The 16,373-nt window shown below is 43.3% G+C and overlaps 1 protein-coding gene across 1 annotated transcript in view; it reads left to right on the top strand.

Annotated features, from left to right (window-relative positions):
* The window catches only part of LOC106584384 (procollagen galactosyltransferase 2), a 32,911-nt gene that overhangs the window by 10,480 nt on the left and 6,058 nt on the right, over window positions 1–16,373 (top strand). Inside the window, exons 2-11 of the mRNA XM_014169634.3 lie at window positions 3,733–3,843; window positions 4,050–4,167; window positions 4,362–4,496; window positions 4,918–5,122; window positions 9,921–10,040; window positions 12,059–12,132; window positions 12,364–12,470; window positions 12,638–12,770; window positions 14,292–14,419; window positions 14,554–14,760. Coding sequence (XP_014025109.1) covers window positions 3,733–3,843; window positions 4,050–4,167; window positions 4,362–4,496; window positions 4,918–5,122; window positions 9,921–10,040; window positions 12,059–12,132; window positions 12,364–12,470; window positions 12,638–12,770; window positions 14,292–14,419; window positions 14,554–14,760 — 1,338 coding nt within the window. The remainder of the gene's footprint in view (window positions 1–3,732; window positions 3,844–4,049; window positions 4,168–4,361; window positions 4,497–4,917; window positions 5,123–9,920; window positions 10,041–12,058; window positions 12,133–12,363; window positions 12,471–12,637; window positions 12,771–14,291; window positions 14,420–14,553; window positions 14,761–16,373) is intronic.

The following is a 16,373-nucleotide window of genomic DNA, read 5'->3' on the forward strand; positions in this document are numbered from 1 at the left end:
GCAGATTTGAAAAGGTTAGCATTTTAGTGGGGAATGTGGAAACCTAACCATATTGTCATCTGTTTGTTTTGTCTGTGTTCTAATGAGCATGGGGAAACATTTACTAAATAGGTTTTAGTTAGTATGAGATACAATCCATCTAACATATTTGTCTCTGTGACCTCACTGACTTGTATAAGGATGGCAAGGGCACAAAGGAATGAGATGCTAACACATGCTCCTGCACACACACACGCACACACACGCATCCTCATACAGAACGGATGGAGATTCTTCTGTTTCTGAGCTTCTCACAGATCCACCCCATTCAAATCCTAGCCCAGAGCTCATTTGAAAATGACAGGTACCAACACATTTATTTCCCCCAGCAATATGGAATTTCATGGTTGAAAAGACATGTCAAAGAGTGTGCACATCCATTCGTTACCTCCACTAAAGGTGGTTTTACCCAGTGACAAAGACAGAGACCAGCTGTCAGAAGCAGGACTCATCCTTTACCGCACGTGCCAAGCTCATTCCACAGAGAGCCGAGTGTCTGCGGGTTTTCGCTCCTCTCTTGTACTTGATTGATGAATTAAGGTCACTGATTAGCAAATAACTCCCCTCACTTGGTTGTCTAGGTCTTAAAGTTTGACACCCCTGCTTTACAGTTTATGTCCACATACCCAGTCATGTGCAAACACACACACTCACTGTTTTAAAATGCCTGACTTTACCATAAAACATGTACGTATTCTCCCTCACACAGGCTCAAACACGAATGAACTCACACACACACACACACACACACACACACACACACACACACACACACACACACACACAGACGCCACTTATTAACCCCAGGGTTACCCCTGTGGTCCGTCAGGCAGGTAGGCCTACATTCTCTCTCCAGCTGGACTGACTATGTCTGTCTGGAGATCTGTTGGTGTCTGGGTGTTAACACCAAGTCAACTGTCTGTCTGGAGATCTGTTGGTGTCTGGGTGTTAACACCAAGTCAACTGTCTGTCTGGAGATCTGTTGGTGTCTGGGTGTTAACACCAAGTCAACTGTCTGTCTGGAGATCTGTTAGTGTCTGGGTGTTAACACCAAGTCAACTGTCTGTCTGGAGATCTGTTAGTGTCTGGGTGTTAACACCAAGTCAACTGTCTGTCTGGAGATCTGTTAGTGTCTAGGTGTTAACACCAAGTCAACTGTCTGCCTGGAGATCTGTTGGTGTCTGGGTGTTAACACCAAGTCAACTGTCTGTCTGGAGATCTGTTGGTGTCTGGGTGTTAACACCAAGTCAACTGTCTGTCTGGAGATCTGTTGGTGTCTGGGTGTTAACACCAAGTCAACTGTCTGTCTGGAGATCTGTTGGTGTCTGGGTGTTAACACCAAGTCAACTGTCTGTGCTGAAAGATCTCTCTCTGGACAGGGTTTCTGTGTGTCTTACAGGTGTCAATATTGTTATCTCTGAGCTCAGTGTGTGTGATGAATTGTGTCTACAGTGTTATCTCATGGTGAACAGTGTTAGCAGCGGTTTTGTAAAATGGGTGTTTATACACTGCTATCTCTGGTTTGTCTGCACTCTGACGTAGGGTGAGAGTTTGTCTAGAGAGGTTACAGCCAGGAATATTACAGCAAGCAGTGGAAAACTCCAGTGTGTGTGTGTGTGTGTGCGCGTGTGTGTGTGTGCTTGCCATCAGTGACACAGCATCCTCTCTACAGACACTGGCCTCTCTCTCTCTCTCTCTCTCTCTCTCTATTGACCTTTTCCTCCATTAAGCACATATTAGATGCAGAGAGAGAGAGAGAGAGTACTGTAGTTATCATCTCAAGGCCTTAGGCTATTACTGTCAGGTACGACTCTGTAGAAGTGAGAGCGTGATAGCATAGGGTGAGAAAGGAAGGGTGAGTGTGTGACAGAGTTAGGGTAGGTGTGTGTGTGTGTGTGTGTGTGTGAGGACAGGGAATACGGTGTGCAGACAGTGGCAGCAGTGTGTGTGAGGACAGGATAGAGTTGTCCCAGCTGCGGTGCTGTACTGTATGCTCTGGCCTGTTTGTTTGTTGCTCTTTTTACTCTCCTGACTCACATAGGACACTGCGTGACTGTGTGTGTTCATGTTTTGATCCTACACACACAGGATCAGCTGCAGCTATGTTTCCGTGTTGCTGTTGCCGTGTCGACACATTATCTTGATACGTTATGTAGAAAGTTAGTGCTTAACCTCTCTAGGGTAGGGGGCAGTATTTGCACGGCCGGATAAAAAACGTACCGATTTAATCTGGTTATTACTACTGCCCAGAAAGTAGAATATGCATATAATTGTTTGATTTGGATAGAAAACACCCTAAAGTTTCTAAAACTGTTTGAATGGTGTCTGTGAGTATAACAGAACTCATATGGCAGGCAAAAACCTGAGAAGATTCCTTACAGGAAGTGCCCTCTCTGACCATTTCTTGGCCTTCTATACTCTCTTTATTGAAAACTGAGGATCTCTGCTGTAACGTGACACTTCCTACGGCTCCCATAGGCTCTCAGAAGGCGGCAGAACGGTGAATGATGACTTTGCAGGCCATGGCTGAAAAACAGTAGCGCATTTGGATAGTGGTCGATCAGAGAACAATGAGACTGGGGGCGCGTGCACGAGCCGACACCATGTTTTTATTTTTTCGTCTTTGAACGAAAACAGGGTTTCCCGGTCGGAATACTATCGCTTTTTTACGAGAAAAATCGCATAAAAATTGATTTTAAACAGCGGTTGACATGCTTCGAAGTACGGTAATGGAATATTTCGAATTTTTTTTGTCACGAAACGCGTCGGGCTCGTCACCCTTCGTCACCTTTCGGATAGTGTCTTGAACGCACGAACAAAACAGAGGATATTTGAACATAACTATGGATTATTTTGAACCAAACCAACATTTGTTATTGAAGTAGAAGTCCTGGGAGTGCATTCTGACGAAGAACAGCAAAGGTAATCCAATTTTTCTTATAGTAAATCTGAGTTTGGTGAGGGCCAAACTTGGTGGGTGTCAAAATAGCTAGCCCGTGATGGCGAGCTATCTACTCAGAATATTGCAAAATGTGCTTTTGCCGAAAAGCTATTTTAAAATCGGACATAGCGATTGCATAAAGGAGTTCTGTATCTATAATTCTTAAAATAATTGTTATGTTTTTTGTGAACGTTTATCGTGAGTAATTTAGTAAATTCACCGGAAGTTTGCGGTGGGTATGCTAGTTCTGAACGTCACATGCTAATGTAAAAAGCTGGTTTTTGATATAAATATGAACTCGATTGAACAAAACATGCATGTATTGTATAACATAATGTCCTAGGGTTGTCATCTGATGAAGATCATCAAAGGTTAGTGCTGCATTTAGCTGTGGTTTGGGTTTATGTGACATTATATGCTAGCTTGAAAAATGGGTGTCTGATTATTTCTGGCTGGGTACTCTGCTGACATAATCTAATGTTTTGCTTTCGTTGTAAAGCCTTTTTGAAATCGGACAGTGTGGTTAGATTAACGAGAGTCTTGTCTTTAAAATGGTGTAAAATAGTCATATGTTTGAGAAATTGAAGTAATAGCATTTCTAAGGTATTTGAATATCGCGCCATGGGATTCCACTGGCTGTTGAGTAGGTGGGACGATTTCGTCCCACATACCCTAGAGAGGCTAAATGTCTTGTTCCTGCATTGTCATGTGCGGTGTGTTGATATAGTGTCCCATGTTATATTGTGTCTCAGGGCAGCAACAGACCACAGTGTGGACAACAGCACAGCCATGCTGAGGGAGTGGCTGAAGCAGGCTCAGGACCAGTACCACTATGTGGAGTGGAGACCCATGGAGGAGCCCAAGTAAGTCTGACCACGCCCCCCAGTGTCTGACTCCCCCCTGCCTCTGACCACGCCCCCAGTGTCTGACCCTCAGCCTCAGGGAATCTCACCCCGCCCCATCCGTTCAGGTTCACATTCCTTAATTCTTGGAATCTCTGAAGTTCACTGCTCATTAAGGTATGGTGAATATGAGGTACTGATCGTAAAGCTTTTTGTCCTGTCCTCAGGTCCTATACTGATGAGTGGGGGCCCAAGCACTGGCCTCCGTCCCGCTTCAACCATGTGATGAAGCTGAGGCAGGCTGCTCTGAAGGCAGCACGGGAACGCTGGGCAGATTATATACTGGTGAGACAGAGATAATATTATACCTGTGAGATTACGTGTGACTTTAGTTCGTGGTATAATTGTATGTGAATGATGATACCTGCTTTCTCTCTGTGTCCGGTTGTCTTAGATTGTATACCTGCAATGCTACAAGTTTGTTAAATTACGTTCTGTGAGATTATACATTATTCTGTTGTCTTTCTCTGTGTGTCTAGTTTGCAGACAGTGATAACCTGCTGACCAACCCCAGGATCCTGAACCTACTCATGGCTGAGAACCTGACTCTGGTGGCTCCCTTGCTGGAGTCTCGCTCTCTCTACTCCAACTTCTGGTGTGGCATCACTCCCCAGGTAAATAACCTGCATTAGCCATGTAGCCCCACATAGACTTCACTCCTCTATGTGCCCTCTCTCTCCGTCAGCAAGCAAGTGAATGTTATGACCATTTGGTCTCTGTTCTTCACAAAGCTTCCACACCTCTTAAAGTGATGCTCTAGAAATGTGTATAATTTCAGCCAGTTGTTTTGAAAGTGCTGCTCACGAGCCAAAACAGGTCCCCATTTTTTGTGCACTATGTCATCCAATTGTGTACTACGTCATTCATATCGTGGGATATGTTAACGTCCTGCAATTATTGTATTTTTTTTGCAATTCGTACAATATTTTACGAATTTGTGCTTAAGATCCCGGACTGCATCTTTAAGACCAATTCTCTATATTTCCCATCCCCTTCTCAACCCTGTCTCTCCATCTCTTTATCTCTGTCTTCCAGGGTTACTATAAGCGTACTCCAGACTACCAGCCAATCAGGGAGTGGAAGCGTCTGGGTTGCTTCGCCGTACCTATGGTGCACTCTACCTTCCTGTTAGACCTGAGGCGTGACGCCAGTCGGGAGCTGGCCTTCTACCCCCCTCACCCTGACTACAGCTGGGCCTTCGATGACATCATGGTATTCTCCTTCTCCGCCCGACAGGCAGGTCAGAGTTTAACTCCCTCCCACCCCCCGCCATGATCCTGTCCAGACACAACACCCTAGTTCATGTTGGATGTGTTGTAAAAACATAGCCCTGAGTACAAGACACCAAGCTACTCCACCCACAAACCAACTGTGTATACAGTCATACAGCCTGGTTCAGAAACAACCCCTAGTCCCAACCACCAACACAGTGAAAGCAAAGTCCTTATGGCTCCACCCAGCCTTCCATTCAGGTCCAGGGGGTAATTTATTTGATTTAACTAGGCAAGTCAGTTAAGAACAAATTCTTATTTACAATGACAGCCTACCAGGGAACATTGGGTTGCTTACACACGTTTTCAAAACTCTACACACAATTCCCAAAACTGCACACACAAAATGCAAAATGCCTCACATCTCCTTCAAAATGTAACACTGCATTCAAAATGCCATAAACATGTCAGAATGAAGCATTTGCATCAAATGGCAAATACTGCTTTCATAATAGTACATTTTTGGATATACCATGTAAACACTGTTGTTCTAAATCTAAAGCTCTTTGGTCTTTCATAGGCTTATATCTACATTTCAATACAATGTTCTACAGTGAAAGTAATCTGCTGAGAGGGGTAACAAGTACACTGTAAACACCAATGCAATGTAGAAACAGAAAATATTTATTAGGCCAAACATTACTGTTGTATACAGTAGCATACAACAAAACCTTAAACATATGTAAACCAAAAGTATATTCTTTAGAATACAGTAAAGAACACAATTGTGTGTGTGGGGTCCCGGGGGGGCAGTCCAGGAATTGGTAGGGGGGGGGGCAGTCACCAGTGCTAAGCTACGCTTCATCTCTTCTCCGGGATGGGTCTGGCCACAATACTTCGTCCACATCACAAGATAAGTTTTCTCTTGCCAAACATCGAGGGAAGTATCTCCTAGCATGGTGTATCCAACCTTGGACAGAGGCAACCTCTATGTCCCCACATGCGTCCTCCATTGCCTGGAGAAGCGGCATGCGGGCATAGGGTTGGCGATCATACACTTTCCAGCGCCAGGCTGAGAAGAATTCCTCTATGGGATTTAGAAAAGGTGAATGGGGGTAGGTACAAAACTACAAATTGTGGATGGGTGGCAAACCAGTTTTGGACCAGAACAGCCCGGTGAAAACTAACATTGTCCCATAAAACCACAAAACTAGCAGGCTCCTGATCTGGATCAGGGACAAGCATTGTGTAAATTGCATCCAGAAAAGTGAGCATATGGCCGGTGTTGTACGGACCCAGTGTGGCATTGTGATGGAGGACCCCGTTTTGAGTGATGGCAGCACACATAGGTATATTACCCCACGCTGTCCAGGGACATTGGTAATTGCCCTCTGTCCTATTACATTTCTTCCACGGCGCCTGGTTTTGGTGAGGTTGAAGCCAACCTCATCCACATAAATAAATTCATGGCGAATTACATGGGCATCCAGCTCCAATACTCTCTGTAACAGACAAAAGGATATACAGATGAGTAAATATGGTATGTCTGAAGTACTGCTGCATACATACCACTACAAAGTCATGTCGCATATTCTTGATTCTGTCAGAGTTTCTCTCAAATGGCACCTTGTAAAGTTGTTTCATCGTCACTCGGTGCCGTTGGAGGATGCGTTGTATGGTCGACAGGCTTACAGCATTGATGTTGTTAAATATGGTGTCATTATTGAAGATATGCCCTCTTATCTCTCGAATCCTAATTGCATTGTTGGCCAAAATCATATGTATAATTGCAGTCTCTTGTACATCTGTAAACAAGCGTCCTCCATGATGTCTTTGCCGTTCCACTCTGTACAGAATTCAAACACAGTATGTGTTCAGCATAGGAACTGTAAACAATGTACTAAAAAAGGTAGTACAGCATGATAACCAACATCATTCATTCAATGCAGTGCAGTAAATGGATGGCTTAGAGTTACAAATGTTTATGCAATACTATGCAGTCATACGTATTTTACAGTAGATTACTGTAATGCTAAAATAGTCATTAGATAGTTGCATACCTGTTCTCATTTCTGAAGGTTCGAATTATGGACGCCACTGTAAATCGACTCAAGTTGGGCTGGACTCAGTCCAGCCTCTCTCATGGTCAAACCATGGTTGATCACATGATCAACAAGTGTTAACCTAATCTCATCAGAGATGGCTCTCCTTCCTTCTCTTCTTTGCCCTCTTCTTCCTCTTCCTCCTACTCCAACTCTTCGTCTTTGTCCTCGTTCTTGTCCCCTGCCTCTCCCTCCTACTCCTCTTGCTCTCTGTCCATTGTTGGCATCCATTGTTCAAAACAGGTAATCTGACCGTTGACCTATTTATAGGCCAATAGTACAGTAAAGCAGTGATTGGTTAGTGATCAGTTAAGCAATTAGTGTTTGCACATGTGAGGAGTGTGTGTGACCTGGTGAATAAGTGTAGCATTTTGATTGGTTGTGTTTGGAAAAGGAAGGTAAGTCACTTCCTGTTAGATTTTTGTGTTTTAGGTAGAGAATTGTGTGTAGTGTTTTGAAAAAAGTGTTTTATGTAATTGACAACTGAGTCAAAGGCTGAGAAATAGCTTCTGGTTTTTGATATTTGGTGTGTAGTTTTGCACTTTGAGTGAGAGGTTTCAAAAATCGTGTGACATGAAAAGATTTTGTGTGTAAGCAGTTGGAAAAAACTGTAACTGCCTTGTTCAGGGGCAGAACAACAGATTTTTAGATTGTCAGCTCAGGGATTTGATCCAGGAACCTTTCGGTTACTGGACCAACACTCTAACCACTAGGCTACCTGCCGTCCCAAATGTAAAAAGCTTATGCCATATTATTTTACACCTATCCGATTGCTTCAGATCTGCAAATACTAAAGGGAAAGGGGCTAGGGGAGAGCAAGGGTAGTTCTCTGTGTTTTAATAGTTCTGAGGGTACTTCTGTGTCTTGTGTTGAAGAGATGTTTTACAATAGAACCCATCATGTGTTTAATGGAGGGATACAAGGCAGGCTGGGTAATTGACACCAGATTTGTGACTTTCGGACTTCCCTGATTGTGTGGGATTATTTGATGTGGCTTGTGATCAGTAGGGTACAAACAGAACTAGTAAACATATAACTATTAAATACATGACACGAATGCACAAACACTTACATACACACAATAATACACACAGCCATTTTCCTCAGCGATCTACACACAATACCCCATAATGACAAAACGAAAACAGGTTTTTAGAATTGTTTTTGCAATGTTATTAAAAATTAAAAACAGAAATACCTTATTTACATAAGTATTCATACCCTTTGCTATGAGACTCAAAATTGAGCTCAGGTGCATCCTGTTTCCATTGATCATCCTTGAGATGTTTCTACAACTTGATTGGAGTCCACCTGTGGTAAATTCAATTGATTGGACATGATTTGGAAAGGCACAGACCTGTCTATACAAGGTCCCACAATTGACAGTGCATGTCATAGCAAAAACCAAGCCAGGAGGTCGAAGGAATTGTCCATAGAGCTCTGAGACAGGATTGTATAGAGGCACAGATCTGGGGAAGGGTACCAAAAAATGTCTGCTGCATTAAAGGTCCACAAGAACACAGTGGCCTCCATCATTCTTAAATGGAAGGAGTTTGGAACCACCAAGACTCTTCCTAGAGCTGGCCGTCCGGCCAAACTGAGCAATCGGTGGAGAAGGTCTTTGGTCAGGGAGGTGACCAAGAACCCGATGGTCACTCTGACAGAGCTCTAGAGTTCCTCTGTGGGGAAGGGAGAACCTTCCAGAAGGACAACCATCTCTGCAGCACTCCACCAATCAGGCCTTTATGGTAGAGTGGCCAGACAGAAGCCACTCCTCAGTAAAAGGCACATGACAGCCTGCTTGGAGTTTGCCAAAAGGCACCTAAAGACTCTCAGACCATGAGAAACAAGATTCTCTGGTCTGATGAAACCAAGATTGAACTATTTGACCTGAATGCCAAGCGTCACGTCTGGAGGAAACCTGTCACCATCCCTAGGGTAAAGCATGGTGGTGGCAGCATCTTGATGTGGGGATGTTTTTCAGCGGCAGGGACTGGGAGACTAGTCAGGATCGAGGCAAAGATGAACGGAGCAAAGTACAGAGAGCTCCTTGATGAAAACCTGCTCCAGAGCGCTCAGGACCTCAGACTGGGGTGAAGGTTCACCTTCCAACAGGACAATGACCCTCAGCACACAGCCAAGACAACGCAGGAGTGGCTTCGGAACAAGTTTCTGAATGTCCTTGAGTGGCTCAGCCAGATCCCAGACTTGAACCAGATCAAACATCTCTGGAGAGACCTGAAAATAGCTGTGCAGCGACACTAGCCATCCAACCTGACAGAGCTTGAGAGGATTTGCAGAGAAGAATGGGAGAAACTCCCCAAATACAGGTGTGCCAAGCTTGTAGCGTCATACCCAAGAAGACTCGAGGCTGTAATCACTGCCAAAGGTGCTTCAACAAAGTACTGAGTAAAGGGTTTGAATCCTTATGTAAATGTAATTTTTCTGTTTTTTCTGTTTAATAAATTAGCAAAAATGTCTAAACCTGTTTTCGCTTTGTCATTATGGAGTATTGTGTGTAGATTAATGAGGGAAAAAAAGGATTTCATACATTTTAAAATAAGGCTGTAATGTAAGAAAATGTGGAAAAAGTCAAGGGTTCTGAATACTTTCCGAAGGCACTGTACAATCATGTTAGTGTTTTTGGGTGTAGTAGTGTTTCTTTGCAGATATCCAAATGTATCAGTGTGTTTTTGATTTACTCCGTGTGACTGTGTGTTGACAGATGTGCAGATGTATGTGTGTAACAGAGAACACTATGGCTTCCTGCCGGTTCCTCTGAAGGCCTCACAGAATGTTGACGAGGAGAAGGAGAGCTTCACACACACTATCGCTGAGGCCATGAGTAAGCACACACACACACTACTTTCTAAATCAAAATAAACGCCTCTTTTACTTTGTCAGATTTCTACCTCTCCTTCAAAAGGATCCTTCATCTCTGTTATCTCCCATTTTAATTTAGCCTCTTCTCTGACAACACACAAAACCTATCCTTAACCCTGAACTTATCCCTTACCCTAAGGCCTGCTGCAGTGCCTTACTAATTCTCTATGTCTCTGTCTTTTTCCTTCCTCCTCCTCACCCTCCCACAGTTTTCTCTCTGCTTATGGGAATGGGAAATAAACCGGTGTGGCCCTAGAGGAAATACTCTCTCTGATTTCACGCTGCTGTATTAACTCTGACTCCTCTATCTGTATTAACTCTGTATTAACTCTAACTCTGACACCCTCTGTCTGTATTAACTCTAACTCTGACACCCTCTGTCTGTATTAACTCTGACTCCTCTGTCTGTATTAACTCTAACTCTGACACCTCTGTCTGTATTAACTCTGTATTAACTCTGACTCCTCTGTCTGTATTAACTCTGTATTAACTCTGACTCCTCTGTCTGTATTAACTCTGTATTAACTCTAACTCCTCTGTCTGTATTAACTCTGTATTAACTCTAACTCCTCTGTCTGTATTAACTCTGTATTAACTCTGACTCCTCTGTCTGTATTAACTCTGTATTAACTCTGACTCCTCTGTCTGTATTAACTCTATATTAACTCTGACTCCTCTGTCTGTATTAACTCTATATTAAGTCTGACTCCTCTGTCTGTATTAACTCTGTATTAACTCTAGCTCTGACACCCTCTGTCTGTATTAACTCTGACTCCTCTGTCTGTATTAACTCTGACTCCTCTGTCTGTATTAACTCTGTATTAACTCTGACTCCTCTGTCTGTATTAACTCTGTATTAACTCTGACTCCTCTGTCTGTATTAACTCTGTATTAACTCTGACTCCTATGTCTGTATTAACTCTGTATTAACTCTAACTCCTCTGTCTGTATTAACTCTGTATTAACTCTGACTCCTCTGTCTGTATTAACTCTGTATTAACTCTGACTCCTCTGTCTGTATTAACTCTGTATTTACTCTGACTCCTCTGTCTGTATTAACTCTATATTAACTCTAACTCCTCTGTCTGTATTAACTCTGTATTTACTCTGACTCCTCTGTCTGTATTTACTCTGTATTAACTCTGAATTCTCTGTCTGTATTAACTCTGTATTAACTCTGACTCCTCTGTCTGTATTAACTCTAACTCTGACACCCTCTGTCTGTATTAACTCTGTATTAACTCTGACTCCTCTGTCTGTATTTACTCTGTATTAACTCTGAATTCTCTGTCTGTATTAACTCTGTATTTACTCTGAATTCTCTGTCTGTATTAACTCTGTATTTACTCTGAATTCTCTGTCTGTATTAACTCTGTATTAACTCAAACTCTGACTCCTCTGTCTGTATTAACTCTGTATTTACTCTGACACCATCTGTCTGTATTAACTCTGTATTAACTCTGACTCCTCTGTCTGTATTTACTCTGTATTAACTCTGAATTCTCTGTCTGTATTAACTCTGTATTAACTCTGAATTCTCTGTCTGTATTAACTCTGTATTTACTCTGAATTCTCTGTCTGTATTAACTCTGTATTAACTCAAACTCTGACTCCTCTGTCTGTATTATCTCTAACTCTGACTCCTCTGTCTGTATTATCTCTAACTCTGACTCCTCTGTCTGTATTAACTCAAACTCTGACTCCTCTGTCTGTATTAACTCTATATTAACTCAAACTCTGACTCCTCTGTCTGTATTAACTCTGTAGTAACTCCAACTCTGACTCATCTGTCTGTATTATCTCTAACTCTGACCCCTCTGTCTGTATTTACTCTGTATTAACTCTAACTCCTGTGTCTGTATTAACTCTGTAGTAACTCCAACTCTGACTCCTCTGTCTGTATTAACTCTGTATTAACTCAAACTCTGACTCCTCTGTCTGTATTATCTCTAACTCTGACTCCTCTGTATGTGTTAACAGTTGACCACAACATAGCGCCCTCAGAGTATCTGTACAATCCCCAGATGCCGCAGGACAAGATGGGCTTTGATGAGGTACAGTAAGACACTGGCCCAGACTGTTTAGAGGAATTGGTTTATATTGAGAGTTCATCTGTCTTTCTTTGATGTGACATTTATTTCTTCCCTTCCCTTTCCTGCTCTTCCTTACATCTGTTTCCTTCCTCCACTACTCCCATGTCTCTGCCCCTACTTCCTACTCTGCCTTCCTACTGATTGCTCCCTCCCTCCCTCTGCCCCCCCCCCCCCCCCCCCCCTTCGTCTCAGATCTTCCTGATCAATCTGAAACGTCGTCTGGACAGGAGACAGAGAATGTTGAGCACCATGACCTCTCTGGGTCTGCAGGCCACCCTTACTGACGCAGTGGATGGCAAGTAGGTCTCACCCATACACATACACAGGACTTCACAGCTGCATGGGACACTATGGTTTACATTAGTTCTCTGTTCATCGATCCCAATCCCTCTCTTCCTCTCTCTCTCTCTCTCTCTCTCTCTCTCTCTCTCTCTCTCTCTCTTTTCCTTCCCTCTCTCTCTCTCAGGGCTCTGAACTCTTCTCAGCTGCAGGCGTTGGGTATAGAGATGATTCCAGGTTATAAGGACCCGTACTCTGGCCGTGTTCTAACCAGAGGAGAGATAGGCTGTTTCCTCAGCCACCACTCCACCTGGGTACAGGTGCGCTCAACTAACCTCACTTAATCAAATCAAATATTATTACTCACAAACACAGTTTATAGCAGGTATAAAAGGTGTGCCAGCTCCCTCAACATTGTAGTACAATAATCAATATCCATAATAGACATGTAAAAAATATCAAATAGTAGTAGCCTGATATGTACACAAGAGGATCTGCAGTGTAGATAATGAACGTGTCAAGAATGACTGTATTTACAAATAGAAAGTGGGTAGTGTGTTGGTCGCACAGTTGAACAAATTATATATAATACAACAGCTGCATTGATTGTGTGTGTGTGGGAGTCTGTGTTCTTGTGTGTTTGTTTATGGGTGGTTGTGTGTGTGCTTGTGTATAAGGGTTGGATGTGTGGAGAATCAGAGAAAATAGTCTCTAAGGTGCAGATAGTCTCTAAGGTGCAGATAGTCTCTAAGGTGCAGCCCTGTGCAGTGAGACAGCTACACTACCGTTCAAAAGTTTTGGGTCACTTAGAAACAAGGAAGTTTCTAAGTGACCACATGGAATAGCCTTCATTTCTCAGAACAAGAATACACTGACAAGTTTCAGAAGAAAGGTCTTTGTTTCTTGACATTTTGAACCTGTAATCGAACCCACAAATGCTGATGCTACAGATACTCAACTAGTCTAAAGAAGGCCAGTTTTATTGCTTCTTTAATCAGGACAACAGTTTTCAGCTGTGCTATCATAATTGCAAAAGGGTTTTCTAATGATCAATTAGCCTTTTAAAATGATAAACTTGGATTAGCTAACACAACATGCCATTGGAACACAGGAGTGATGGTTGCTGATAATGGGCCTCTGTACGCCTATGTAGATATTCCATAAAAAATCTGCCGTTTCCAGCTAGAATAGTCATTTACAACATTAACAATGTCTACACTGTATTTCTGATCAATTTTATGTTATTTTAATGGACAAAAAATGTGCTTTTCTTTCAAAAACAAGGACATTTCTGAGTGACCCCAAACTTTTGAACGGTAGTATAGATTTAGCTGTTCAGCAGTCTGATGGCCTGGTGGTAGAAGCTGTCTCGGAGTCTGTTGGACCGAGACCCAATGCTCCGATACTGCTTGCCAGATGGTAACAGAGTGAACAGTCCATGGCTCGGGACTGGAGTCCTTGGCGATCTTACGAGCCTTCCTCAAACGCTGCCTGGTGTAGATGTCCTGGAGGGCTGGGAGCTCGCCCCAGTGATGTATTGGGCCGTCCGCACCACCCTCTGTAGAGCCTTGCGGTTGAGGGCAGAGCAGTTATCATACCAGGCAGCGATGCAGCCGGTGAAGATGCTCTCGATGGTGCAGCTGTAGAAATTGAGAATTGAGGGCCCATGAGGCGCTGTTGCGTCTTCTTCACCACAGTGTCGCTGTGATTGGTCTGTCAGGTCTTCTGTGAAGATGAACTTGAAGCTTTTGACCCTTTCCATTGCAGCCTGTCGATGCCAATAGTGGTTGTGTGCTATTACATATTTGTGACTCCAGGCCTGTTCTCTGTGCTGTTGTCAGTTGGCGGAGCGTGGTCTTTCCAAGGTGCTGGTGTTGGAGGATGACGTGAGGTTTGAGCCCAGATTTAAGAGGCGAATGATGACCATCATGGAGGAAGTAGAGAAGGCCCAGCTGGACTGGGATCTCATGTAAGAACGATGTCTACAAGTAGCATTGTTATGATGTGTAATTATTAATTGGGAGCTTATGTATAATGAATTGAATCACTCTTCTTCCCTCCCTTCTTTTCTATCTCTCTCTCCCTCCCTCTGTTCTCATACAGCTATGTGGGGCGTAAGCGTATGCAAGTGCATCAGCCGGAGCGTTCTGTGGAAGGGGTTAATAACCTGGTGGAGGCAGACTACTCTTATTGGACGCTGGGCTATGCTCTGTCAGCGCAGGGTGCCAGGAAGCTGCTGGCTGCTCAGGCCTTCAGCAAGATGCTACCTGTTGATGAGTTCCTCCCCGTCATGTTCAACAAACACCCCAAGTAAGGGACTGGCTGCCTGCACTGAGGCTGACACAGACAGGGGGAGGAGAGAAACATTTGCAGTTTTATTTTGCCTTAGGGTGGAGGCAAATGTTTGCAGTTTTTAATATGATCAATGGGCCCCACCCCGGTCGGTAAATCAAACACACTTTCTACAAGTTTCGATAGTCTAGCAGCCAGCTAACTGACTAATCTTTTCTTTCTTTTTTTGCTGACATGGGCTAATTAAGTGGCTGCTGACACACAACCAAATTTAGAAATTGCACCATGTGTATTCTATTATTCTAACTCTCAACAGTAAGTTGAGACCTCGACTGAGTTTTTAATTTATATGTTTTTATTTTTGGTCCGCGGGTCCATCCTTGATATAGGCTCTGTGGTATGGTGAGTGGTGTTCCTTATTGGTGATTTAGAGTTACTTTTTAATATATATTTTTTTATTCCACCGTTATTTAACCAGGTAGGCCAGTTGAGAACAAGTTCTCATTTACAACTGCGACCTGGCCAAGATAAAGAAAAGCAGTGTGACAAAAACAACAACACCGAGTTACACATAAACAAACGTACAGTCAATAACACAATGGAAAAATCTATGTACAGTGTGTGCAAATGTAGAAGATTAGGGAGGTAAGGCAATAAATAGGCCACAGAGGAAAATAATTACAATATAGCATTAAGACTGGAGTGATAGATGTGCAGATGATGATGTGCAAGTAGAGATATTGGGGTGCAAAAGAGCAAGAAGATAAATAACAATATGGGGATGAGGTAGTTGGGTGTGCTATTTACGGATTGGCTGTGTACAGGTACAGTGATCGGTAAGCTGCTCTAACAACTGATGATTAAAGTTAGCGAGGGAGATGTAGGTCTCCATCTTCAGTGATTTTTGCAGTTCGTTCCAGTCATTGGCAGCAGAGAACTGGAAGGAAAGGTGGCCAAAGTAAGTGTTGGGTTTGGGGATGACCAGTGAAACATACCTGCTGGGCTGCGTGCTACGGGTGGGTGTTGCTATGGTGACCAGTGAGCTGAGATAAGGCGGGGCTTTACCTAGCAAAGACTTATAAATGACCTGAAGCCAGTGGGTTTGGTGACGAATATGTAGCAAGGGCCAGCCAACAAGAGCATACAGGTCGCAGTGGTGGGTAGTATATGGGTCTTGGTGAAGAAACGGATGGCACTGTGATAGACTACATCCAGTTTGCTGAGTAGAGTGTTGCAGGCTATTTTGTAAATGACATTGCCGAAGTCAAGGATTGGTAAGATAGTCAGTTTTACAAGGGTATGTTTGGCAGCATGAGTGAAGGAGGCTTTGTTGCGAAATAGGAAGCCGATTCTAGATTTCATTTTGTATTGGAGATGCTTAATGTGAGTCTGGAAGGAGAGTTTACAGTCTAACCAGACACCTAAGTATTTGTAGTTGTCCACATATTCTAAGTCAGAACCGTCCAAAGTAGTGTTGCTAGTCGGGCAGGCGGGTGCGGGCAGCATTTAAAAGCAGTTGGAGGCCACGGAAGGAGTGTTGTATGACAGTGAAGCTCGTTTGGAGGTTTGTTAACACAGTGTCCAAAGAAGGACCAAATGTATACAGAATGGTGTCATCTGTGTAGAGGTGG

The sequence above is a fragment of the Salmo salar genome, chromosome 23 (assembly GCF_965601325.2).
Source record: "Salmo salar chromosome 23, fSalSal1, whole genome shotgun sequence".
NCBI classification, from domain to species: Eukaryota; Metazoa; Chordata; class Actinopteri; order Salmoniformes; family Salmonidae; genus Salmo; species Salmo salar.